General features: G+C 60.0%; 5 protein-coding genes across 20 annotated transcripts in view; 3 read left to right on the top strand and 2 right to left on the bottom strand.

Moving 5' to 3' along the window:
- The first annotated feature begins 136 nt into the window (after window positions 1–136).
- On the top strand, window positions 137–4783 carry GINS4 (GINS complex subunit 4). Of its 2 annotated transcripts, none has more exons than XM_027744345.2 (8): window positions 137–256; window positions 411–497; window positions 773–886; window positions 1349–1446; window positions 1772–1860; window positions 2174–2264; window positions 2351–2455; window positions 4694–4783. In XM_027744345.2, exons 1-7 carry the CDS (start codon window positions 137–139, stop codon window positions 2445–2447), a joined length of 696 nt encoding a protein of 231 aa, XP_027600146.2. In that variant the 3' UTR covers window positions 2448–2455; window positions 4694–4783. The 2 variants fall into 2 exon arrangements, with proteins under 2 accessions (XP_027600146.2, XP_027600147.2); XM_027744346.2 differs by lacking the exon at window positions 4694–4783 and adding an exon at window positions 4212–4648.
- LOC114000193 (protein phosphatase 1 regulatory subunit 3C-B-like) lies at window positions 4701–6055 on the top strand. The gene has a single exon (XM_027744344.2). It carries the CDS (start codon window positions 4737–4739, stop codon window positions 5592–5594), a length of 858 nt encoding a protein of 285 aa, XP_027600145.1. The 5' UTR covers window positions 4701–4736; the 3' UTR covers window positions 5595–6055.
- A 370-nt stretch (window positions 6056–6425) lies between these two features.
- On the top strand, window positions 6426–15038 carry GPAT4 (glycerol-3-phosphate acyltransferase 4). Of its 3 annotated transcripts, none has more exons than XM_027744341.2 (13): window positions 6426–6450; window positions 7780–8762; window positions 11092–11161; window positions 11458–11755; window positions 11927–12001; window positions 12389–12478; window positions 12583–12676; window positions 13130–13245; window positions 13463–13518; window positions 13832–13917; window positions 14110–14238; window positions 14319–14398; window positions 14660–15038. In XM_027744341.2, exons 2-13 carry the CDS (start codon window positions 8598–8600, stop codon window positions 14766–14768), a joined length of 1368 nt encoding a protein of 455 aa, XP_027600142.1. In that variant the 5' UTR covers window positions 6426–6450; window positions 7780–8597; the 3' UTR covers window positions 14769–15038. The 3 variants fall into 3 exon arrangements, with proteins under 3 accessions (XP_027600142.1, XP_027600141.1, XP_039242020.1); XM_027744340.2 differs by lacking the exon at window positions 6426–6450 and adding an exon at window positions 6852–7115; XM_039386086.1 differs by lacking the exon at window positions 6426–6450 and having other exon boundaries at window positions 7746–8762.
- A 3406-nt stretch (window positions 15039–18444) lies between these two features.
- Window positions 18445–20979, bottom strand: NKX6-3 (NK6 homeobox 3). Its single transcript, XM_027744342.2, has 3 exons — window positions 20429–20979; window positions 19262–19431; window positions 18445–19185 (listed from the first exon to the last, which is right to left on the bottom strand). The coding sequence occupies exons 1-3, from the start codon at window positions 20808–20810 to the stop codon at window positions 18955–18957; spliced, it is 783 nt and encodes a 260-aa protein (XP_027600143.2). The 5' UTR covers window positions 20811–20979; the 3' UTR covers window positions 18445–18954.
- An 890-nt stretch (window positions 20980–21869) lies between these two features.
- ANK1 (ankyrin 1) overlaps window positions 21870–24299 on the bottom strand; it is a 50091-nt gene continuing 47661 nt past the window's right edge. For all 13 annotated transcript variants that reach the window (XM_039386059.1, XM_027744321.2, XM_039386057.1 and 10 more), the window contains one exon: window positions 21870–24117. Coding sequence is in view for 3 of the 13 variants with exons in the window: in XM_039386057.1 (XP_039241991.1) it covers window positions 24091–24117 (27 nt within the window). In the remaining 10 variants the exon portion in view is untranslated. The remainder of the gene's footprint in view (window positions 24118–24299) is intronic.

Here is a 24299-nt window from a genome sequence, read left to right as displayed (position 1 = left end):
CCGGGGGCCGGGGGGGCTGGGGGCGGGAGGTGTCAGCCCGGGCCGAGAGCCGCGCGCTGCATCTGCCTCCTGATTGGTTGAAGAGGCTGCCGCGCGTGCGCAGCCGGCGGTGGGCGGGGCCGCCGTGAGGGCGGCGATGGCGGCGGCGATGGCGGCGCCCGGCGGGGACGAGGCGGGCGCGGACTCGGACGGCGGCAGCAGCAGCAGCGAGGAGCTGGTGCTCACCCCGGCACAGCTGATCCGCAGCCTGGAGCAGGTGCCGTGCGCTGGGGAGCGGGGGGCGCTGGGCGCTGCGGGACCGGGCCGTGTGCGGGCCCCCGGGCTCGCCGCGGCCGCGTCTGTGCCCTCCCGGGGGCGCGGCGTGTGGCAAGGGCGCTCCTCGCTCACGCCGGCAGCCTACCTTCTTTCAGGCCTGGCTCAACGAGAAATTCGCTCCGGAGCTGCTGGAGAGCAGACCCGAGATCGTCGAGTGTGTCGTGGAGCAGCTGGACCACATGGTGGGTTCTGCAGGGCTGGGGGGCGGCACAGGGGCCCTCGGTTGGCTGGACTGGCAGACACACGCCTGGGTGTCTCTGGGAGTTGTTTGCTCCCTGTCTCTGGGACAAAGGCTCACTGAGCACCCTCTCTGAGGGGTACAAGAACACTGTGCTTTGGGTCACCAAGGGCAGCCACGGTCTGATTCCATGGGTTCTGTGTACAAAACCTGTTTTGCTCTGTGTTTCTTGCTGTTTGACATTTCAGCCACTCGATGTCTCTTGGCTTTTCCCTGCAGGAAGCAAACCTTAAGCGGGCAAAGAGAGGAGACCTGAAGGTGAGCGTGCACCGCATGGAGATCGAGAGGATCCGCTTCGTGCTCAGCAGCTACTTGAGGTGTCGGCTGGTGAAGGTAACACTGGCTCTGCAGCCCAGGGGGGAGAAAGGGGCACTGCTCAAAAGGAGGGATTCTTACCCATGCAGGGCCTCTTCCTTCAGCAAGACACTTAGTTAAAGCGTGTTCTCTCCCTGTTCTCCAAAGTGCAGCCCAAGGGAATGAATTCTTTGGGCACACGCCCTGTGGTGGTGAAGGGAGATCACAGTAGTGTTGGTCACAACACTGTGAGTGTTGTTTCCTTCACCTAAGCCCAGAGTGGCACAGTTGAGTGCTCGCCCATTCTGCCTGAGCCCTGCCATTGCACATGTGGTTGTACAGCCTGGCTGGTGTCCCAGTTTGTTCAGGAGTAGGGATTTGGGCTGGCCTGTGGCTGCTCATGCAGCTGCTTGTAGGGGAAGCCAATGGAGAGTGGGGATTTGGGCACTGAACTCTTGGGGGAGGTCTGTATCATTCTTTTGGATTTTGTTCCAATATCAGATAGAGAAGTTTTTCCCCCACATCCTGGAGAAGGAGAAGTCTCGAGCTGAAGGGGAGCCCTCCATCCTGTCACCAGAGGAGTTTGCTTTTGCTAAAGAGTGAGTAGGTTTTCGATGCATCTTCCTTCCTTTTTGTAGATTACAGAACTCCCCTGTGTGTTATGCTGAACAGTTCTTGAGACTGAGAGCATTAGACAGGTCTGAAGTAAGGATCAGTATGTTTTACCAGGAGATTTTCCTTAGGGGCAAGAAAAGAGAGCTGAAACAAAATAACCCTAAGTCAGTTAGTTACCAGGGTAAGCCAAGGGGCCTGTCTCTGGCTGTGCCTGTGGGACCAGGAGCTGTTGCTTGCTGGCGACAACAGCACTCTCCCTGCAGATTTGTGTTCCATTAAACCAGTCAGTGCTCCAATGGTTTGTTCCAGGTACATGGCGAACACAGAGGCTTACCTGAAAAACGTGGCCCTAAAACACATGCCACCCAACCTGCAGAAAGTGTCTCTCCTAAAATCAGGTGAGTCCATCCAGGTCGAGCTGAAAATTGTAGCGCCAGGGCAAAGTGTGGGAGCCCAGAATGTGAGGGCTTGTCCTCCAGCTGCTGCTCAGGAGAAGCAAAGATGATGTGCTGACAGTGCTGTAACACAGCTCCATGCTGCTGCTGGAGGGTCCTGCTGTGCCCTGCTCTGCAGTCCTGCCTTGCCCTGAGGCAGGGCACACGTGTGCTCAGAGGTGTCTGGGGTTCCCTTTGCTGTCCCTTGGACCCCTTGGTGTCCCACGGAGGAACATCAGCAGGGGCTGAGCTTGTGCTCTGAATCCATTGTGTGCAGTTCCAAAGCCCAACCTGGACTCCTTTGTGTTCCTGAGGGTGCTGGAGCGGCAGGAGAACATCCTGGTGGAGCCAGAGACGGATGAGCAGAGGTGGGTGGGCTCGTCCCCGCGCGGGTGCGGGTCGGTGTCACGGTGGGTGGGCTGGGCTGCAGCTCAGGTGCCGCCTGTGCCCACAGGGAATACGCCATCGACCTGGAGGAGGGCTCCCAGCACCTGATCCGCTACAGGACCGTGGCCCCGCTGGTGGCCTCGGGCGCCGTGCAGCTCATCTGAGGGCAGCGGTAAGTGCGGGGCAGGGGGAGCAGCTGCCACGACCCCTCCCCACACACACACGGCCTGGGGCTCCCTGGAGCTCCCTGTGGGGCCACCCAGGCCGGGTCCCCTCCAGGGGAAGCCAGGGTGTCCTGTGGTACCTCAGCACCTGTCAGGGGCTCGTGTTGGCCAGGGCAGGGTCCTCCCTGCATGCTCTGTGTGAGGGGAGCACCTTCTTCTGCCAGGCAGGGGGTGACATAGGGCGTCTTGTAGTGTGAGTGGCTTTGCATGTGTGGTTTATAGTCTTCCTAATTAATCCATTTAGGTAAAGAAGATTCTTTCAAGTATAGACGTTAAGAGGAGGCTGGGTTTAATCCTTAGGAATCAGTAGCACATTCCCCTGCACAACCCCCCAGGAAGGGCTGTGGATTGTGCCCTGCCTGTATTTACAGCCAGACAGCTTCACAGAGGTGACTGGAGCTCCCAGCCAAAGTCCTCGTTAATCTGCTGCTGCAGGAGCGTGCTCCAGGGATCTGCCTGAGCACTGTCTGGGTGGCACGTCTGGCAGCTTTCTCCTTGGCCCTATTCAGTTTGACTGAACACTAGTCCAGACAGCCCGTGCTTGCCACCACGCTGCATCTCACGTGGCTGCTGCACTGCAAGCATGAGTGGCACTGTCCTCTTCTAGCAGCTGAACCTCGACTGACCTGATGGTATCCAGAGTGCAGCTCCTCTCTGGAGCCTGGCAGCTGGCACACAGCAGTGTCCTCACAGGCTGGGCAGGAGAGTGGACATGGCTGGCAGGCTGAGATCACTCAGGCTCCAAGTGAGAGTCAGTTGTGGCACACCTGAAAATGCTGCTACCTGCTCTTGTGTGCTCTTCCATGACTAAATACTGGGACAGCTCTGGAACTGCTAACACTGCACCTCTGTTCTGTCTGTGCTGGGGGAAGGAGGTGTGTCCACAGCTTTGTCGAGAGAGTGATGGTTTTTAGCTTGTGCTTTTAGGCAGAGAAGATGCAGCAGTGCATGCACCTTGATCTGTGCCACTGGGAGAGACTGGGCAGAGTGAGAGCGGCTTTCACAGGGCCTGCTGTAAAACTTGGGCTCAAATATGTTCCCTGTTCCCTGCTCCCCCCGGGTGAGATGGCTTTGGTTTGCTGAGTGATTAGCTCTGAATGCAGAGTAGGTAGATGGTGAAAGAGGTCGCAGGGAGGGCACTGATGGTGAGCTGTGATTTCCCTGCCTGAGCCGGATCTGCTCTCCCAGGGTCCAGAAGAAGGTGGGGCAAATGGTTTCATTGCTAGGAAGGCACTTTCAGATGTTTTGCTGACAGGCTGGGGCTGAACAGCAGGTTTTTGCCAGCCGAGCACTGGGTTCAGCCTCACTTTGGTCATACCATGAGTGGTGTCTTGCCTTGTACTGCGGACATTCAGACACGGTGGTGATGAAAAGCCGTGTAGAAATACTGATAGGTCGGTCAGTTGTGTCATGAGCTGATGAAAATCTGTACTGTCAGCAGGAACAATCAGGGCTGCTTAACATAAATGGCTAGACAGCTCTGGGGAGATTAGCAGGGAGTACAGGGCAGGGGTGATCTGATTTAGGTGACAGTCTTTAGTGTCAAGGAGTCACATGTGAGCTGAACAGTGAAGGTGATTTTGAATATAAATGTCAGGGACACCACAGTGCTCGGGCGTGAACAAATTTCTTTCTCAGTGCACACAACTAGGGTAAGAAGCTTCTGAGGATGAGCCCAGGGTCTGTGCTTTTCTTTGTTCTTAGACACCCTGGAAATAGCTGTCTTTGGACAGGCACCTGAAAAGGGATGTGCAAAGCCCTTCTGAGCCTCCCCCATTGAAGACAACGTGAGAGGAACGTGCTCCTCTTCCTCCCGGTGCTGGTAGTTCTTCCAAGAGCACTCGCGTTTCTCTGGCACCAGGAGCCCTTCCCGTGCCGTTCCCCCCGCTGTCCCCCGCCGGGCCCGTTCCCGGTGCCGTTGCCCCCGGGGGTCTCCCCGTTCCTTGCCCGCTCCGGGGGGCGTGGCCGGGGCGTGGCCGGGCGTGGCCTCGGCGCTGATTGGCCGAGGCGGGGTGTCCCGGGCGCGGGCGCTCCCACGGCCCCATTGAGGCGGAGCCGCCGCGGCGGGAGCGGAGCGGAGCGCGCGGGACGCGATGAGCTGCGGCGAGTGAGCGGGGCCGGGGCGGGCGGGGCCGGGGGGCTCGCCGGGGCTGGCGGCCGGGGCCTGACCCCCTCTTCGCCTCTAGGCTTTTCCAGGTGTGCGGCAGGCGGGCTGTCGCCCCCCCAGCCATGCCCGTGGACCTGGCCGTGCGGCTCTGCCTGAGCCACTCGCCCCCCATCCGCAAGCTGCTGAACTCCTACGAGGAGCTGCGGGGCAACCGAGGCCGCAAACCCCTCCGATCCTGTCTCAACCAGAAGCCGAGCGCAGAACCTGAGCCCGAGCGGCGAGAGAACACCAAGAGCTCCAAGGGCCAGAAGAAGAAGCGAGTCGTGTTTGCTGATATGAAGGGGCTCTCGCTGACGGCCGTCCGCTTCTTCTCAAGGATTGAGGAGGACCTTTGTGACTTGCAGCATGCCCTGTCAGACCTTGCCTCCTTCCGCCCCAGGCTGTGGGACTCACGCCCAGAAGCGTGCAGGTACGTGCTGGACTTCCCACAGCCCTCAGTGGACTACACGGCTTTCCGCAGCAGCCTGCACAGGAACCTCGTCTGCCTGGAGAGCTGTGTGATCCAGGACCGTGCTCTGTCAGGGACAGTGAAGGTCAGAAACATTGCCTATGAGAAGAAGGTGGCAGTCCGCATCACCTTCGACGGCTGGAAGAGCTTCCGGGACGTCCCCTGCCAGTACATGCACAGCACGTACGGCTCAGCCGACACAGACATCTTCTCTTTTGAGCTCACCCTGCCCAAGCCAGCCAGCGGCCGCAGGGCCACCGAGTTCTGCATCTCCTTCCAGTGTGGACAGAAGACCCACTGGGACAACAACCATGGGAACAACTACAAGGTCCGCCATGTGGGCGGATCCTCCCGTGCCGTGAAGAGTGCCAGTGGGGCCTGGGAGCACCTTGGCACCTCTGGGGCTGCCGCCCTGGTCCTGTCTCACCTGCAGACCTGGCAGCGTTCAGAGACCCAGGCTCCTTACTGGTAGGAGGGCGATGTGTGAAGACGTGTAGGTCCCCTCCACATCCCAGACATGGTACAAGAGTCTTGGGGGAAGGGTCAGCTGCAGAAGATGCTGCTCACAGTTCTGTTAGCTCCTCCACGGCTCTATGAGCAGCTGCCGGTCTCTGCAGAAGCTTTTTCCCTGCTGGCTCCTGCCGCAGAGGCTGGAAGTTGCTGCTTGGAGTGACTCCTGTAGGTTCTTGCAAGTGACAAGGAACAGGCTGTGGGCTGGAGCCCGTGGCCGTGCCTGAGCCACGCGGGGAGCCACGGGGGCCAGTGCTGCCCAAGTGCCTTGTGTGGAGAGGGCTGCTGGGGAGGGGACGGGCTCCTCGTGCTCCACCGTCCCGAGAAGGGCTTAGTGTGGGGCCACCAGGCCAAGAGCAGCGGGGGTGCCTCCGATTGTTGGTGCTGTAACGGGGAGTTTAATAAAGTGATGGCGCTTTGCGACTCCTGCCTCTGCCTCCTGCTCTTCATCCTCCTGCTGCTCTTCATTCTCCTGCTCTTCATCCTCCTCCTGCTCTTCATTCTCCTGCTCTTCATCCTCCTCCTGCTCTTCATTCTCCTGCTCTTCATCCTCCTGCTGCTCTTCATTCTCCTGCTCTTCATCCTCCTGCTGCTCTTCATTCTCCTGCTCCTCATCCTCCTCCTGCTCCTCATCCTCCCCTCCCACCTCGCGGGGCGGGGCCGGGCGGGCGGGCGCCCCCTGCCGGCGGCGTGGGGATCGGGCCGGCCCTGCGGGCGCGGCCCCGCGGGCGGCGCGCTGACGTCACGCAGGCCGCGCGGTGCGGGGGCGCGCACGGCACGTGGCGGGGCGGAGCGGGGCCCGGCGGCGGCGGCGGCAGGTGAGTGAGGGAGCGGTGAGGGAGGGACCGACCGACCGACCGACCCACCGCCCGGGGCGGCCCCCGCGCCCCGCCCCGCCCGGGCCCGGGGCGGCCGGACGGGGCCCGGCCCCGCCGCGCACCGTTATCCCCGGGAGCGCGGCCTCCCCGGCGCGGCCGCGCGCACCCCGGGGCCGGAGGCGGCCGGGAGGGCCGAGGCCCAGCCCTGCCGGGATCGCCGAGGAGCGGAGCCGAGCGCGGCCCTCCGGGCGGGCCCTGCCGCCGCTGTGCGGGTCCCGCTGCAGCCCCGGGGCGGCGGTGCGGGCCGCGGGCGCTGCCCCAGCCCCGGGGCGGTGCCGGACGGGCGGGGCCGCCCCGGCCCGGCGGTGACACGGTGCACGGGAGCGATAGCTGAGCCCTCGCAGGGCCTCGTCCCCGGCTCGGGGGGCCGGTCTGACCTGTTCGCCGGCGTGAGTCCTGGTTCGGATGGGTGACGGCTCCGGCATAATGGGCACGTGTGGCTGACGAGCTGCCTCTCCCAGGACATGGTCTGTGCGTCGTCTTTGAAGCACTTACCATATTCTTAGCGTTACTGGTACAGCCGTGTTCAACCAGCAGCTGGAACGCACTGTACAGGGGAGCAAGAGGATCTTCACAGACTCTCCTCTGCCCTGTGTGCTTGTCAGGTACCTGTTAAATCCCATCCTCAGGCTGACACTCCATAGCCAGGTGAAGGTGGTGTCTGGAGGGGAGTTTCCCCTGAGCAGACTTGACTCTTGTCACAAGCCTTGGTCCTGTGCATGTACATCCTCCCCCAGCAGGGCTGCGGTGCAGGGTGTGTGACCTTTTCACTGGTCCCCGTGCCCCAGCAAATTCCTCTTTGGCTAATCATCATCAGTAATTCTCTCCCTGGGGTAACTTCCTGTCCTGAACTGTTTGTAAAGCTGCCCTGTGTGACCGAGGATGAGATGTACAGGAGCAGAGGAAGTGATGCCTTCCCAGGAATTTGGGTACCTCGCCTCCTCAGTGCTCTGGGATGCCCTGAAATGAGGGAGGCGATAAGATCTCTGTCACAAGGAAGGGCTTTCTGTCACTCCTTTCCTGTGCTCGGGACCTGATTGCAGCGTCCCGTGCCTTAGGCACGGTTGTGGATGAGTCTGCTCTGCCTGAGTCTGAGTGTGCGTGGTATGAAAATACAGGACTGGTATGAAAATACAGGACGAGTGGCAGCAGGAGGTGATTCCCGAGTCTGTGACAGTGCCAGGCAGTAGCTGGAGTCCTGGTCCGAGTCTTGCTGTGTCTCAGGAGCTTCTCTCAGTGGAGTGACCTCACTCAAGCACTGCCTTCCAGGTTCCAGAGCCCACTGTCCCTGGCCTCCTGCCACCATCTCTGCGCTGACACCTCTGCGAGCTGCTGACTTGGGTTGCTCTTTCCTCCGCTGCTGCTGGTGGCACGTGAGTGCCTCGTCTGCCAAGAAGCCAACTCGCTGTTTGAAGAGCTTCCCAGCGACACAGGCTTCATTCGTGTCTGTAACAGCCCTTCAGCGTGAGTGGGTGCCAGGGGCCTCCAGAACTGAACCCGTTCCAGGCGTCATGCGAGGACCTGTGCCGGCACCCGTGTCCTCGTGGGGAGAACAATAATAGCTCCACACACGGTAGGCTCCTGCGAGTGCCAACTCCCTCCATCTCCTCCAATGCAGGCTCAGGGATGGACTCCACCTTGTCCCTCTGAAGAGACTCTGCATGCTCTCAGCAGCCAGGAGGGGATTCTGCTGCCAGCTTCTCCACAAGCTGCCCCACTGCAGGACTCGCTCGGCAGCAGCCTGGGAGGGGACCCGCAGTCGTGTCGCTGCCGTGCCCCCCGCGCGCCCATGGACGGGCCGGTGTGCGTGTGCCCTCTGCCCTGAGCTCCTCGGCCCGCGCTGCCCCGGCTCGCCTGGCCTCCTGGCAGACTCTTGGCTTGTTCTCCCAAGTGCTCTCCCTGATCCCCTTGCATTCCCCGTCTCTCAGAGCCCCAAAAGGATGTGAACTTTGGAATGGGGTCTGTGAGCAGGCTGCGGACTCGGTGCGTGTGTGAGACTGTTGCTCAGTAACAGGAGGACTGGTTCATCGCTGCGGGCAGTCCTTCTGTCTGGCTGCAGGGCCCCGGCCTTGCCTGGGCCCTTCACCATGTTCCTCCTGCTGCCCTTTGACAGCCTGGTGGTTAATCTCTTGGGGATTTCCATAACTGTCCTCTTCACTCTGCTTCTGGTTTTCATCATCGTGCCAGCAATTTTTGGAGTCTCCTTTGGTATCCGCAAGGTTTACATGAAAACTTTATTAAAAATTTTTCAGGTAAGTCGTGTTTTCAGAATCTTCTGTGTGTTTGCAGGGGTTTTGTCAAGTGTGGTCGTGCTAGGAAGAGAGGCTTTTGCCTCAGCAGGGCATCGTGGATGACCAGGGTGGAAGGTTGGGCTGTTGGTGTCATGCTGAGGCCAGATGACCCATTTGGCTCATCTTGGCCAAATGTGGTTTACCAGACCTCTGTCTGTGGGCTGGTTTTTCCCTCTAATTAATCTAGTAAGTCTTCAAGTAAAGAAACAGGCTGGTGAGGTTGGGCAGCCAGCAGGGATGCAGCAGGGTCTGAGGGGTGCTGAGGGATGGCTTGGAGGGGTTCCTGTCCCAGACAGGGCAGAGTTCTGGTACCCCTCGATGTGGGGTGATGGGGAGGGACCAGCCTGCAGCCAGCAGGTTGCTCCTCTCCAGGACATGTTTGGACGAAGCAAAAGCAGGAGGTAAGGCAGGACTTCTGTCCTGCAAGCCCTGAGTGGTCTGTGGCCAGAACCCAGAGCTCTCAACATGCTTCTGTCCTGGAGTGTCGCCTGCCGAGCCGTGTCTGGACCTGCCACCTCAGAGGACGACCAGCAGCCCTTGCCGACCCTCTTGGCACAGAGAGGCCAAGTGGAATTTTCCAGCTTGGGGTCATGCTGTTCCCTTGCCTGCCTTTGGCGGTCTAATTTTGTGGGCTGTCTCTGAGCCAACACCTCTCCTTGAAGCAAGGCCCTGACCAGAATTTTTTATCTACTAAGAGTAGTAGGTAAAGCCTACAGCACCCTACCCTGGCAGCCCAGGTGAAAGGTGAAAGAGCACCCTGTGCTTGCTGGGGAGGTTTTAGGCTCTTAAATGTGGAGTTCATGCTGCTAAAGGGTTTATGGTACAGCTGCTGCTGTTTGAACAGGGCTGGTCATCCTCAGAGTATTTCTGGCTGGGATATAACTGTGTGCTGATTGGCTTGGGAAGCCAGCCCTGGAGCTCACAGTGTTCAGCTCTTTAAACTCCCAGTCCCCCTAAAAGCCTGAGGGAAGACCCTGGTCTTTGTGAGGGGCTTTGCTAACACAGGTGTCTGAAGACCTGACTTCAAATTTACTGACTGAAGCAGGGGGAAAAATAAGAAGTTTGGTTTATCTGAAATGGAACTTTTCACCTTGTTTTCTTTTTTTTTTTCCCTTCAATTCAGGAACATTTACTCTCAACACCTATTTTGGTGTTTGAACCTATTTTTCTGAAAGGAGTGGGAAGTGTATTTCAGGTTTTATCAAAGAATCTTAGTGGTGGGATAGAGGAGCACTCACACACAGCTGCTCCCCGAGTTGGTGGGAATTCGCTCGTTAAGTTTGGTCATTCAGAATTGCATGTTTGGGGGCCATTAGTTGCCCAAATGATTTTCCCAGCTCTCGAGGCCAGTGTTGGGAACCCAGAGGGGCAGCAGTCTGGTCTGGCAATTGGTGGGACACAGCCTGAGCCATGGGGCCTGTCTGGCAGCGACACACCCGTGTCGGTGGGGAGGGAGGGACCTGCCTGGTGCTGCCCGGGTGGGTTTGCTGCTGCTGCAGTCAGGATGGAGATGTGCTGGGCTTGCCATGAATGCCTTCTCCATAGGCTGCTCAGCTCCTGCGGGGTCAGAGCTCCTCTGCTGACTTCTCTTGGGATGGCAGTGTCTAGGCAATCTTCTGCAATCCTGCAGTTCCTGCTGCTGGCAGAGGCGGCTGCGAGGTGAGCCAGACACTCCGTGTGCAATCAGCATTCCCTCATCGCTGCCTCCTGAGAGCAGGATGCCAGGAGTTCCCGGCAGTTCCCCTCCCTCACAGATAAGCATGTTGTATACAAGGGCTCCTCCTTCGGAAGCTTGTCCTCCCAGGCCTGGGTGATGCAAGGAGTTACGGGCTGCGGAGGTTTCTCGGAGGGCAGGCAGGAAGAGTGCCCAGAAATCCAGCCTGCAGTTTGTACTGGTGCCCTTGAAAAGTAGCTGAGAGAACAGGTAGTCCAGACATGGGATTTGGCAGCCAGCTGTCTGAGGGTGCTTGCTGCTGTTTAGGGTGGATTGGTGAGCTGAGAAGCAGCAGCAGTCATCAGCTGAATTGGAGGGGAAAGGATCTCATCCCGTCATCAGCCTGGGGTTTTCAGCAGCAACCTGAAAACACAGTCTCTGCTATGAGTTCGGAAGAAACAAGGTTGGAAAATAGCTCTGGTCCCCTGAGCAGCTTTCTCCACCCAAGCAGGATGCACAGTTCAGCCAGAAGCTGTGCAGTGGCAACCACGTGCCAGGTGCAGCAGAGCCGAGAGGTCATGGAAGCTGCAGGAAATCTTGCTGTGCCATCTCGTGGTTGTCTTGTCTGTCTTGCAGTGGGCGACACTGAGAATAGAGCGTGGTGCCAAGGAGAAGAACCATCCGTTGTACAAGCCCTATGTCAATGGTGAGATCCTGCCCTGCGTGGGTGCACAGGAAGTTCAAAATTCCTTTGGGGAGATGGGGTAGATGTGGTGCCTCTGAGCAGCTGAGGTCTGTTGGGAAGCCTTTTCCATGTAGACAGATTGGAGGGAGTTATGGAGAGGTCCTTTTCATGAGGAAGGGCAGGGAAGCACCCCAGGAGTGCTTCATTTCTGGACAGGGGGGAGGGCTGGTTTGTGCCTGTCTGGACTGGAGGAAAGGTGGGCTCTCTTTGAGCAGGCAGGTCACACTTTGCTCAGAGCTGCCTGTGGCACGTTGCAGGTATCATTGCAAAGGAGCCAACATCACTGGAGGAGGAGATCAAGGAGCTCCGCCGGAGCGGCAGCGGCAAAGCCCTGGACACCCCCGAGTTTGAGCTCTCAGACATCTTCTATTTCTGCCGCAAAGGCATTGAGACCATCATGGACGATGAGGTGACCAAGAGGTTCTCAGCTGAAGAGCTGGAGTCCTGGAACCTGCTCAGCAGGACCAACTACAACTTCCAGTACATCAGCCTGCGCCTGACGGTGCTCTGGGGCCTCGGGGTGCTCATCCGCTACTGCTTCCTGCTGCCCCTGCGGTGAGTGCTGGGCCCTCCTGCCAGGGGGCTGTGCTGGCCTGTTCCTGCTGCAGCCACTGCAGCTGCTCCCCAGCCTGTGGACCCTGCTCAGCACCATCAGCAGAGATGGCTGCCTCAGGGAGCAGGGTCCGTGGCTGGTTTTGCTAACATGTGGCTTCCCTCTTTCTGCAGGATAGCCCTGGCATTTACTGGCATCAGCTTGTTGGTGACTGGCACCACAGTGGTGGGATATTTGCCAAATGGAAGGTGAGTTCGTCTTCGAGGGAAGAGCAGATGGGGAGCACCCCCTGCAGTTTGAGACCTGGTAATCCTGAAGTTTTCCTGCAAGGCCTGTCTGTCCTGCCACCTGCAGACACAGCCTCTCAGGACAGACACCCTCTGATGCTAAACAAAGGGCCTAGATGTGAACACTAAACCTGTGGCAGAGTGCTCAGCCCTGGTCTCTGAAAGGAGTAATAACAGAAAAGAGCAAAGGCCAAAGTTTGGTTCTCATGAGTGGCCATAAGCTGATAGCAAAACCTTTCTGTGGCAGAGACTTAAGGGCTTGGCTGGCTCTGGGGCAGCTGGGCTGAGTGGCACCATTACAGGGGAGATTGTAGGACTGGGGAGTGACTGTCTCTGTCCTGGCTGCAGGTGTAAGGAGTTCCTGAGCAAACACGTGCACCTGATGTGTTACCGGATCTGCGTGCGGGCCCTCACAGCCATCATCACCTACCACGACCGGTAAGGCCCTGCCTGGCGGGCTGGCCCTGCCTGGGAGCTGCTCCAGGCTGGGCCTCGTGCAGGCCTCTCTCCTCTCTTCACCCCTGCCTTTGTTTTGCATTTAGAGAAAACAGACCCCGAAACGGAGGCATCTGCGTGGCCAATCACACCTCCCCCATCGACGTGATCATCCTGGCCAGCGATGGCTACTACGCCATGGTGAGGGCCCAGCTCTGCCTGCAGGGCCTGGCTACCCCCGGGGAGGGAGCAGCATCGTGTGTGGGACAGGGAGTGGGCAGCCAGAGTCCCTGGAGCAGGCAGAACTGCTGCAGGACATGGCAGGGCTGTCAGACTCTGCTATGCACGGCTTTCGAGCAAGCCTGGCCTGGGACTCAGAGCACCAGGGATCTGTGGGCATGGCTTTGCAAGCAGAGCTCTGGGCTTTGCTGTTGTTGGAAGAGCAAAGCACTTCTGCAGCTGGACCTTGTGCCACGCAGAAAGCACTTGGGGCTGGCTGTGTCTGTCCTTCCTGTCAGAGCCTGGGACTTTTCCTCTCAGCCTTTCCAGGGCAGGGGTAGGAAGATGAATCTCAACTTGTCTGTGGAGCTGGGAGCTGCCTCGCCTGTCGTGTGTGCCCGGGTCTTGTAACTTGTGTCTTCTTGCCCTGTGCAGGTGGGTCAGGTCCACGGCGGGCTCATGGGTGTGATACAGAGGGCCATGGTGAAAGCTTGTCCCCACGTCTGGTTCGAGCGCTCTGAGGTCAGAGATCGTCACCTGGTGGCCAAAAGGTGTGACAGTCGCTGGCTGCAGGGCGGGGCTGCAGGCTGGGGAGGGAGGAGCTGCTCACTCCCCTTGGATGAGGGCACTGCCTGGCCTCGGGGGTGCTGGCACACTGTGCCCCTGTTGTTGGCACCCTGGTGACTGCAGGGCAAGGACTGTGTGCTGTGTGGATTGCTAGTGAGAGCTCCTGTCCCCTCTGCTAATTGGTGACACTCTTCTGTTTAGGCTCACAGAACATGTCCAGGACAAGAGCAAACTGCCCATTCTTATTTTTCCAGAAGGTGAGTGTGCAGCAAGGCCAGGCAAGCACCTGGTGGAGAGGGCACCTTGGGACAGCACCACATCTCCGTTCCTTCCCTTCTCACACAGCCAAGGGCTTGAGAACCTTCACAGAGACAAAGGGACATTGTGTCTTTAGAGCTGCCTGAGCCCAGAACGTGGGGGTCAGATCCATGATGTCCCAGTGACCCATCCTGTGCACTCAGAGAACAGGCCTTGGACTGAGGCTTAGGGGGGAGTTCCTGTGGCCCTTAGCTTAGACTTCTGAACTGACTTGCAGACAGAAGTTGAGAAGACTGTGCTTGTCTCTTCCAGGAACGTGCATCAACAACACATCTGTGATGATGTTCAAGAAGGGGAGCTTTGAAATCGGAGCCACAGTTTACCCTGTAGCCATCAAGGTATGAGAAGGCAAAGGTCTTAGGGCACAAGTAGCCCTCTGTCTTGGCAGCCCAGTCCAGCCTGGTCTGGAAGCACAGGAAAGCTGAGGTCACTCTGGGAGAGCTGGCCTGTAGCTGCACTTGGGTGGAAGCTGGAGCCTCAGGGAGGGTGCAGCCACTGCCTGACTTTCATGAACTCTTCTGCTTCTGCAGTACGACCCACAGTTCGGAGATGCCTTTTGGAACAGCAGCAAATACGGGATGGTGACCTACCTCCTCAGGATGATGACCAGCTGGGCCATTGTCTGCAGCGTCTGGTACTTGCCCCCAATGACCAGACAGGTAAGTAAGATGAACCTGGCCTGTCTCACCTCCTTCCTCTTTGGCCCTTGCTGCTGCTGAGCTGTCTGACTTTGCCACAGCCTGAAGAGGACGCAGTGCAGTTTGCCAATCGAGTGAAGTCAGCCATTGCCAGGCAGGGGGGCCTCGTGGATCTGCTCTGGTGAGTCCAGGCAGGCTTTTCTCTTCCTGGTGACAGTTCCCTGTTCCTGGGTTCTGGCATGTGCTCCTGGGCTGTAGGGCCATGGGGGCAGCTCCTGGCAGAATGTGGTGGGACAGTGACTGCCCCTGGGGAGAGGTGGCCTGCAGTGTGCCCTGGCAGCCTGTGGCTCAGGGGCAGCTGCTGGAACTCTGACCTGCCCTGAGCGGCCCCATCCGAAGGCAGTGCCTTTCTGCAGCCCCCCTGATCCGACTCTCTCCCCAGGGATGGAGGACTGAAGAGGGAGAAGGTGAAAGACGCCTTCAAAGAGGAGCAACAGAAACTCTACAGCAAAATGATTGTAGGCAACCATGAGGACCGGAGCCGCTCCTGATGCTGCTGCCTCCAGCACTGCCGAAGGGCTGCAGAGCCCTCTGCCTCCAGCACCAGCCAGGGCTTGTCTGGAGCAACTCCAAACCTTTGGACTTGGGCCACTCCAGAGCTGCTTGGACTCACTCCTTCACCCTCTGGCTGTTCTCTCCCAGAGGCACTATTATTGCCTGGAGTCTTTAGGCCCTGGGCAGCTCGTGGCAAAGATGCCTTCTCATTTCTGTTACAGTGAAGCCCCGTGCAGGGGCAGTATTAAAAGAAACTCTTATGGTGTCGTGTGCTTCCATCTGGTGTATCCAGCCCCGGGGGAGGACTGGAACGATGTGCAGGGGTGTCAGTCACAAGTCTCCCACGGCACTGAAGCTGGTGAGCTGCGCTGGAATCGGCTGCCTTGACAACCAGGGGAGTCCTCCTGAGCCTCTCACGTGTGTGGCATAAACCCCTTAGGAGCAGAATGTGGTCTCTCAGGCTGTTTCCAGATCCACTTCCAGGAGAAATCTTTTCTTTTGCCGCTTTCCTGTCATAGCTTGACCCAGATTGTTGCTTCTCCAGTATCTGAGTAACAGCCTCTTTGCTGCTCCTGATGCAGTGAGGATGATCCTCCCTGGAAGCCTCCCTGGAGCTGGAGGGTGCCAGGTGTCACTGGTGGGGCTCTGTACGTGCTCTAGTGGGAGCTTAGGGTGGGTAGGAGAGCCTGAGAATTCATGGCTGGGGCAGGAGATCCCCTTTCAAGTATCTCCTGAGGGAAACTGGGATTTGACCTTGTCATGTGCCAGCATGCACATGGATAATCTCAGCTTGTTGCAGGAAAACTGGAATCTTGTGCTGAAGGTGGTACCCCTTTCCCTTTCAGCTCTGCAAGTAAATTATTCAGTAAAACAATTTGCATTTGAGCATCCATCCCATGTACTTTCCAATTTTCCTGAATTCCTACAAACCTTAGTACTTTCACTGGGTTCTCTGCCTGCTCTTACAAGCAAAAGCTGTTTCACTACCTGCTGAAGCCTGCTTGCATTTCCCAGCACCCTGGAGAAGGCAATTACCTAAGTGCCTTTGTACCTCAGGTGTTTGTGGGGAGGGCATCTGCTCCCCCAGGTGAGGACAGTTGTTCCAAGTGGCCTTAAACTGGTATTTCCCTGTGCTTTTTGTTCCCATTTGCCTGATGGAACTTTGCTGCCCTGGCTCCAAGGCTTGCAAAGCTTTTTCCTTGCTCAGAGGCCGTTTGGACAAACACCCTGACAGGGTCCTGTGGTCCAGCCAGCTCTGGTGGGAGTTCCAGTCCCAGAGAGCCACGGGGTACACCAGGAGCTGTGGGTGCCCCTTCCCCAGGGGACACAGCCCTGAGCTGGGGACGTGGACATTGCTGCCTGTCCCTGCTGCCCGGGCAGGGTCTCTGGGGTCTCCTTCACCCCTCCCCAGCCACTCTCCAGGGCTGGGCAGGGATGGGCATTGCCTTCAGGCCGCGCAGATGCTGCTGCACAGTGTGGGCAGGGCTCTACCCGGGCCAGGCCTCCCACGCCCCCGCCGTGACCTCGTGTAGGGACCCAGCTGCAGGTGCCCACAGGTCTCCTGCCCACAGCTGGGTGCCCTGTCCCTGAGGCCGTGGTGATGTGCAGAGCCCTCCCCAGCTCTGCAGGACCTCCACCGTGCTCGGGGACCGTCCCCAGCAGCACCCAGGCCGCCCGGCAGCAGGCAGGGAGCTGGACGGGTTAGGAGGCACACATCCATCTTTGCTCGGCTCTCCCACCCCATGCCCCCAGTCAATATGTCTCTCTCCGATGAGAAAGTTAATAAATTTAGCTCTAGATTAAAAGTATCGATCATTTCATTTGTAAGCGATAAATAACCGGGGGGGGAGCTCTGGGCGGCCGGCGGGGCAGGGGCTGCTGGCTCGGGCTGCAGCCGCCGCGCACCCCGCGGGGGCCCGGGGCTCTCATATGCATTCTGCCCGGATGCTGGCATTGATTTGCTATTAGTCTCCATGCACCACCCAGTAGCACATCATTCCCAGAGCCGCTATTAATGGCCTTTTGATAAATAATCACTTGTAAGTCAATAAATTTTTATTAAACAGTGTGGCGCTTTGATTTATGAAAATCCGACGGGGTTTGTCTGGGAGAAAAGGGATGCGGAATTGAAGCGGAGCTGCCATCCATCTGCCTGCCAGGCTGCCCTGCCTGTGCTCGCACCCCCGGCGCCGCCGGCTCCCGGCTCTGCCCGCACAGCCAGGGGCTGCTCAGCGCCAGGCACGGGGTGGGCAGAGCTGTGGTCACTGCTGACCGCTCTGCTCACCCCAGCGAGCCCCCAGCGCTGCGGGGGCACCGCTCTGCTGGGCCACGGGAGCCACGGAGGGCAGGGGGGCAAGGAGAGGGGCTGGTCCTGGCCAGCGGGCTGGGCCCTGCTCGGAGCAGCACTGCCTGGGGTCCTGTCTGGCTGCGGGGATGCACGGGGTAGCCAGGCTGTGGCAGCCATTTGTCACTCTCCCTGGCTACAGCAGGCCCTTTGCCACTTGCTTTATTTGTCTCCTAGCTCTGACGTGGCATCAGACAGGTGTTAAACTACTTAATCACTTTAAAATTGTTTTAATTTTCTGTTTTGTATTGATCTCCACAGCACCAATTAATCAGCTCACTGGACCAGGCAGTTAGTACATTAAAAATTGTCAGCCACGCTGGGCAGCTTAGAAAATGTTAAAAAAATATCCCGACAGCAGCCTCTCACTTCTCCCACCGTGTGGAACCTGCTCCTGCTGAGCACTGGCTCTGCCCACAGACAGTGATGTGCCTCTCCCAGCCCTGCCACCAGCCCCGGGCACTGCGCTGCCGTGGGACCTGGCATCCCACATCCCTGCAAAGGGTCCATTGGCTCTGCCCCTCAACCCTCCTGGCACCTGCCCCATGAAGGCAGTGGAGGGGCTGCGTGGCTGAGGGGGCAGCGTGACGAGCCCCGTGCTCGCTGAGGAGCTGGACAGGCACCTGTGCAGGGAGAATATCTCCTGAGCCCTGGAAAAGTGCTGCTGGGCAGTCAGGGCTCCTGGCAAAGTGCCCCCAGCCCAGTGACAGATTGGAGAGGACTCGAAGCCCCGTGTGGGCCTTGGGGCCTGGGCAGGAGGGTTGCACAGCCGTGGTCTGCAGCCACACACCACAAGGCTGGTGCTCAGGGCCTTCGACTGTCCCAGGCGTGGACTTGGCCACCAGCCTGGCACAGGTACTGCCTGGGGCCGCAGGAAAGGACATCCCTTCCCTGTGCCTGCCCCTTCCATGCCTGTGCCACCCCGCTAATCAGTGCCTGATGGGCCGGCAGCACCTTATCTCCTATCGATTTCCTCCCAAGACACAGACCGTGTATTTGCTCACACCTGGCTGGCACTGAATTGGCTCTTGGCTGAACAACTGCCAAGCTTGCCGGGCCCCCAGCGCTGTGCCTGTGCCAGCAGGAGCCCCTCTGACACCTGGGGCCGGCCGGCCCCGCACAGCACCCACCACCGGCACGCTGGGGCTGAGCCCTGGGCAGCCAGAGCAGGGGGTGTGCAGGCCCACGGGTGTGGATGTGCAGCCCCCACTGCGCAGGGCTGCAGCACGGAGGGGGGGACCCACCAGGCTGGCAGGCAAACACAGCAGGGCCATTGACGCCACATCAATCCTGCAGCCCCGACAGGTGAATGGGCTCTTACTCACAGCGCCAAGATAAATGATATTTATTTGCCGCTAAGAGGTTCCAATAAGAGGCCCCAACGAGTGACTTTTGAACCAGCACCTCTTGCTGCTGGTGCACACCCAAACCACGGCAAACCCTGGGAAAGGTCCCCAGAGCTGCCCTGCTCCTGTAGGCTCTTCCTGCCCCACACACAGCACCACAGCACAGCCCCTTCCCCTGCCTGGCACACAGACCCTGCCCCACATATCCTATCCCTGACCCTTCTCTGGCCCAGCCTCACAGGGCCACCCTGGACCCCACACCCACGAAACAAGTGCTTGGACTTGACCGGGACCTTTATTTCATCAGTGCCGACTCCACGGCCGTGCCTGACACTGCCCACACGTGCTGCCCCCAGCCCTGCGAGCCACGATCCCCGTCCCGCCGGCAGCTGCCCCCTCCCGACAGCCTGCCGGGGAGGGCAGTCCCCCCAGCAGGATGCGGGTGGCCAGGCCAGTGTCCCCCCAGCCCAGAGGGGCCGGCTGTGCCCGCGCTCAGCCGCTGTGTGAGCCCAAGCCCAGCATCGAGAAGGCCGCGCGGTGCTTCCTCAGCAGCAGCCGGATCTTCTCGTCATCTGAGTCGGGGTCCAGGGGTTTGTTGTACTCATCATCCTCGGTCTCAGAGGCCACCCGCTCTCCACCAGAGCCCCCCGCCCGCTGCGAGGATGAGGAGGGCTCCAGGGCGCTCTTCTTCCTCCATTTGGTCCGTCGGTTCTGGAACCAGACCTGTCGCCCCACGGGCCCAGCTCGGTGAGCAGCCACCACACTGCACACCCCGTGCCATGCAGGGACCAGCACTCACCTTCACCTGGGACTCAGTCATGCCGAGAGAATAGGCCAGCCGTGCTCTTTCCGGACCTGCCAAGTACTTGGTCTGCTCAAAAGTCTTCTCCAGAGCAAAGATCTGGTGCCCTGTGAAGGTGGGACGTGTGTGCTTCTTCTTGTGGATGCTGTCAGCCAGGTGAGCAGGGGCTGCAGGAGAGGAGGACAGAAGCAGGTGAGCTCTCTGCAGCCCATGACTCTGGGCAGCTCTCCCCTTCTCCTGAGCACGGCACCAGCCCTCAGTGCCCACAGAGTCCCCCCACACCGGCTCCCCTCCAAATTAAAACCGTATTCTGGCTTGAAGGCTTCAGCCCCATCCCAGGAGGGCTGAGCTGACGCTGTGCCAGAGCCAGGCTGTGCAGCTCCTGCTCGAGGACAGCACTGGGTGGTTGTGCTGAGAGGGGAAGGGTCGCTACCACCAGTGCAGGACTCCAGAGCCACAAAGCGCTGGAACACCGTGCCCCCACACCCCACACCTTGCAGGACGCAGGACAGAAGACAAGCAGAGCTGGTCATCAGCTCATAGCTGTGCCAGGAGCGGATGGCCGAGCTGCCTGACCCATCTGTTCCAAAAGCATCACCTGGAGAGGGTGGAATGGGACCCTGGCCCTGACCCAGAGCCTCCCGGAACTCCTCATTGTTGGTGCACTCATCCCACCCACCCTCTGGGAGAGCAGCACCATGCTCTGCAGTTCCCCTGCCAGCTCTCCACCAGGCAGGCAGTGCTGCCAGTCCGCAGCCAGCCATCCTGCCTGTCTCTGTGTGCCATCCTGCCTGTCTCTGCACCGAGCTGGACCAGGCACTGGCCCCAGTGATGCTGCTGGAGCAAAGGGGGATCAGTGAGCCAGAGTGCTCTACCTGTCCGTGCCAGCTGCGACTGCCTGGGGGCAAAGAGTTAATTTCTGTCATTGGAGCTGCCCCCGCTCTTGAGCCGAAACTTCTGTGACAGTTCGAGGTCCAGCAGCCTTTGGCATCGCGGCCCTTCCCACCGCCCGGGGCAGCCCACGGGCTGACCCGCCGTGCCTCGTGCAGGGTGACGGACAAGACGCAGCCCGGGCAGCCGCCCCACGCCTCTGCCCCGGTGCCGACGGGCCCGGGCTCTGCGGGACACCCCCGCACCCCCGCCCGCCCCCGGCCCGGTACTTACGGCCGCCGCACTGCCGCCCGCCCCGCCACGCCGGGGCCGCCTCGGCCCAGCAGCTCCGGCCCCGCGGCAGGTACTCGCCGCCAGCCTTGGGGAGGGCGCCCACCTGGGGCCCGTAATAGACTCCCGGGGAGCTCAGTCCGTTAAATCCGCCCGCGTGCGGGTACCCGGGCAGGAGGCCGCTGTTGGGCGTCGCCGCGGGCCGGCCGAGGATGTCGGAGATGCCGTGGGGGGTGCCCGCGGCCAGCTGGGCGCCCAGCCCGGGGGGACCCAGCTTGTAGAAGGAGCTCTGCACCGAGTACTGGCAGACGGGCGCCTTGGCCTCGGGGAAGGGGCCCAGCGAGGGGCCGTTGAGGAGGAAGGTGCCCGGCAGGTTGGCGTCCATGGCTCCGGCACCGAGGCGGCCCTCAGAGCCCGGACCCCTGGAGGTGCGACGGCTCGCCCATTCCCACTGGCCTGGGGGCTACTGGGCCCCCGGGGCCCGGCGTGGCCGGGGGTGCCGGGTGGCGCGGGGACCGCGCGGGGCCGGGCAGGGCCGGCGGGCTGGAGAGGGCAGGGTGGGCAGGGCCGGCTGGGCAGGGCCCGATGCCCCGCGCGGGTCCGGCCCCGGACCCTCCGCTCGGCCCGGGCAGCGCCAACATTTCTGATAAAGCCGGGCTCATTAGCATAGCGCGCTCCCATTGGCCGCGCGGCCGCGGGCGGCGCTCCCATTGGCCGGGCCGCGGCCGCCTCGCCCGCCATTGGCTGCGCCGCGCGGGCCGCGCGCGTTGGCCCCGCCCAGATAAATTGCGCTTTGAACGGCGGCGGGGACGGGATGGGATGCGGGATACAGGGATACAGGGATACAGGGATACAGGGATATAGGGATACAGGGATACAGGGATACAGGGATACAGGGATATAGGGATACAGGGATACAGGGATACAGGGATACAGGGATATAGGGATATAGGGATGGGGTACGGGGGTATAGGGATGGGATATAGGGACGCAGTACAAGGATATAGGGATGGGGTACCGGGATATGGGGATGCGGGCACGGTACGGGACAGGACAGGATACGGCGATACGGGCACGGGACGGGATATAGCAACGGGATACGGGAATGGGATACGGGGTCGGGATAGAGGGACGGAACACGGGACGGGGTGGGATACGAGGCCGGAGTGCGGGGCGGAGCGGACGCTGGACAGCGCCGGGCGGGCCGGGGCTCCCGCTGCCCCCGGGACACCGCCCGCAGCGGTGGGGGCACCGCCGGCACCGGCTGCGCTGCCGCTTCCACCCCACCCACCGCGGCAGAGCCCGCTCGGAGGGCGCCCGGTCCTGCTCCCTTCGAATCCCCCGCGAACCGCAGGGCACGAACAGCCACGGGGGGTGCGGGCACAAGGGACCCCCCCGGGGTCTCCACCTTCCCCCACCTTTGGAAGAGCAGAGACGAGACACGGTCTGTGTTGGTTTCTTTATTAATTCATAGTCCGATAGCTGGTGTACAGGGAAATGATCTATACATCAGGGGCTAAGACAGGGAGATCCAAAAGGCTTGTTTTCATAACAATTAAAAAAAGAAAATAAAAGTAATTTTTAAAACTCTAAAAAGCTTCTAGTGTGCAGACTGCAGCATTCTCTAGGCTCAATGTTGGGTGCAGCCTCCCCCTACCAGCCCTACAAGCAATCTGAGCGCGAAGCAATGTCACTGCAGGTGCCTGGCACGGTTCAGCACAGCACATTCCCTACGGCATACACAAGGCCAAAGCACTGGACCCACACACAACTCTATGGTGATGCTACGGAGTCAGCTGTCGCAGTGGGTCTAGGGAGGTTATTGTACGCAGCGAGGGTGATGGATGGAGAGACTGTGCCTATATGGCTCAACTTTGGGGGGGGGAAGGGGCTGCTTTGCTCTCCAAGGCTAAGCTGGGTCAGTTGCTTTGCTGCAGTGAGGCTTCTTCGTGGCTGCAGGGCAGCCAGGGGCTCTCCCAGCAGATGTGCACCCACTGCGAGGCAGGGCTGCCCTGCCAAGGCCACCATCACATGGCCTGAAGCTGGAGGTGGGCTCATTCTGCACGTGGCCATAGAGAGCAAACTCAGACTCTGCAAAGCAGGGCCATGGCCACCTCCAGGGGAAAGAGCAGGGGGTCTCCATACCACTGTGCTACAAAGGCCAGGCCCCCACGTCAGTCAGGTAAAGGACAGGGTTGGGGACCTGGGACCTACTGCCACCACCTGCATCCTGCACTCCTGGGGTCAGTATTGCAACAGGTTCAATCCATTGCCCACCCCCGAGCTGCCTGGGCAGCTCTGCCCAGTGCTGCTCTCCTGCCAGAGCAGCTGCCGGGGCTGCCCCGGCCCCAGGGTGACCTCTGGGCTCGGGCTGCTGCCACAGCACCTTCCCCTTGGCCAAAATGCTGCTACTGGGGCAGCAGCCCCCATGTCTCTGGGATTGGTCCCGGGAGGGTCAGCATCCAGGGGGCACTGGGCTATATCCTCCCATGCAGGTAGGCCAGGGTCCCTGCAGAGCCCTTGCCTGGGGTGCATAGTGCAGGGCTGCTGGCTCCTGCCAGCTCCTGGCTCATCTCCTGAGCAGATATTGTGCTGAGTAGAGCTAGGCACGACCCCATGCGTGGCACAAGCACCCCCTGCTCTGTCTCACTACTCATCCTCCATGGCCCCCAAGCACCTCAACACAGGCCTACAGCTTCAACCCAGCTGGAACCAACACAAACTGGGGCTGCACCACGGACAGACCCATGGGACTGCACCTCTAGGCCCCCCTCTTCAGGCCAGGAAGGGGCCAGGCTCAGGCAGAGGAGCACAGGGCAGGGGCAGACCCTCTCACTGCTGTAGCCTCCCTGCTCCATTCACCAGAGCTGCTCACACACTCCAGAGGTTTTGCCTGTCCTGCAGCCTGAAGAGGTATTTGGGAGCAGAGCTGTTAGTGCTTTGTACATACTGCTAGAGTGTCCCTAGGGGTTTGCATAGTATTTATCGGTTCATATACACAAGGCTGATTGCTGTACAGTTTACACTTTCAACACAAGTAACGAGCTCAGTGCTCTGAGCTGCCCTGGCGGGAGACGTTGCACGTGCTGGGGAGAGGAAGGGCAGCCCTGCACTCGTCCCTCTGCCCAGGGTAGCCCCGCAGCCTCCCCTCACACCCCCTGCCACTGCTGCCCTCCCCAAAACCCAGCACTCACTGAGAGGGATGAGAAGCGAGTCCAGCAGAGGCAGCAGAGGCACTGGGGGGGCCAAGCACCTCTCCTCCCATGGTGAGCAGTGCCATGCTGCCCCAGCTTCCCTCCTGCAGCCGGAGCACGGACGTGGGGATGCATCTACACACGCAATCACACGAGGGTGGAATCTCCTTCCCCCTCGTTGTCTTCTAGTCCAGCTCTTGCCTCGCAGAGGAGCTGAGAGGATGCCCCTGGTGTGTGCTGCTGTCCCTGGGCTCCTGGCAGCAGCGGGGCAGGGACGGAGGCCCCGTCAGTTTGAAGAACTGTAGCTCATGCGTCTTGCAGTCAGTCAGTCATGCGGATAGGACGGTAAGTATGTCTCATACAGAAATCATGCCATTAGCCTATAGAAACATGTACAGCCAGCCCTGCTCCCCTCCACTCTCTGCTCTCCTCTCCTCTCTTCTCAGGTATGTGTCAGAACGTGTGTGGAGTTCAGTGGTTTGGTGTTGAGGTGCGATCCTGGAGAGACACGTACAGAGAGATGGGGTTACCGGGCGTTCGTGGTGGCACCGCCAGGAGAAAGGCTGGGGGCAGCCGGGCATGTGGCTGGGAAGCCCCTTCTGCACGCTGTGCTCAGCCCACATGCACCCATTCTGCCCAGTAACCACAAGACAAGTTTTGGGGAGCATCAGAGAGACGGT

This window comes from Pipra filicauda, unplaced genomic scaffold, assembly GCF_003945595.2.
Source record: "Pipra filicauda isolate LSUMZ 115617 unplaced genomic scaffold, ASM394559v2 scaffold462_size518177_pilon, whole genome shotgun sequence".
Taxonomy (NCBI): Eukaryota; Metazoa; Chordata; class Aves; order Passeriformes; family Pipridae; genus Pipra; species Pipra filicauda.
This window is presented reverse-complemented; position numbering and strand designations above follow the sequence as displayed.

Coding starts and splice junctions, on each gene's coding strand:
- GINS4 (XM_027744345.2), top strand. CDS start 137: ATGGCGGCGGCGATGGCGGCGCCCGGCGGGGACGAGGCGGGCGCGGAC. Junction 1,447..1,771: donor GAGTTTGCTTTTGCTAAAGA/GTGAGTAGGTTT, acceptor GGTTTGTTCCAG/GTACATGGCGAACACAGAGG. Junction 2,265..2,350: donor CCAGAGACGGATGAGCAGAG/GTGGGTGGGCTC, acceptor CTGTGCCCACAG/GGAATACGCCATCGACCTGG.
- LOC114000193 (XM_027744344.2), top strand. CDS start 4,737: ATGCCCGTGGACCTGGCCGTGCGGCTCTGCCTGAGCCACTCGCCCCCC.
- GPAT4 (XM_027744341.2), top strand. CDS start 8,598: ATGTTCCTCCTGCTGCCCTTTGACAGCCTGGTGGTTAATCTCTTGGGG. Junction 8,763..11,091: donor CTTTATTAAAAATTTTTCAG/GTAAGTCGTGTT, acceptor TCTGTCTTGCAG/TGGGCGACACTGAGAATAGA. Junction 12,479..12,582: donor ATCATCACCTACCACGACCG/GTAAGGCCCTGC, acceptor TTTTGCATTTAG/AGAAAACAGACCCCGAAACG.
- NKX6-3 (XM_027744342.2), bottom strand. CDS start 20,810: ATGGACGCCAACCTGCCGGGCACCTTCCTCCTCAACGGCCCCTCGCTG. Junction 19,432..20,428: donor CGGGCGGCAGTGCGGCGGCC/GTAAGTACCGGG, acceptor CCTCTCCTGCAG/CCCCTGCTCACCTGGCTGAC. Junction 19,186..19,261: donor TGACTGAGTCCCAGGTGAAG/GTGAGTGCTGGT, acceptor GTGGGGCGACAG/GTCTGGTTCCAGAACCGACG.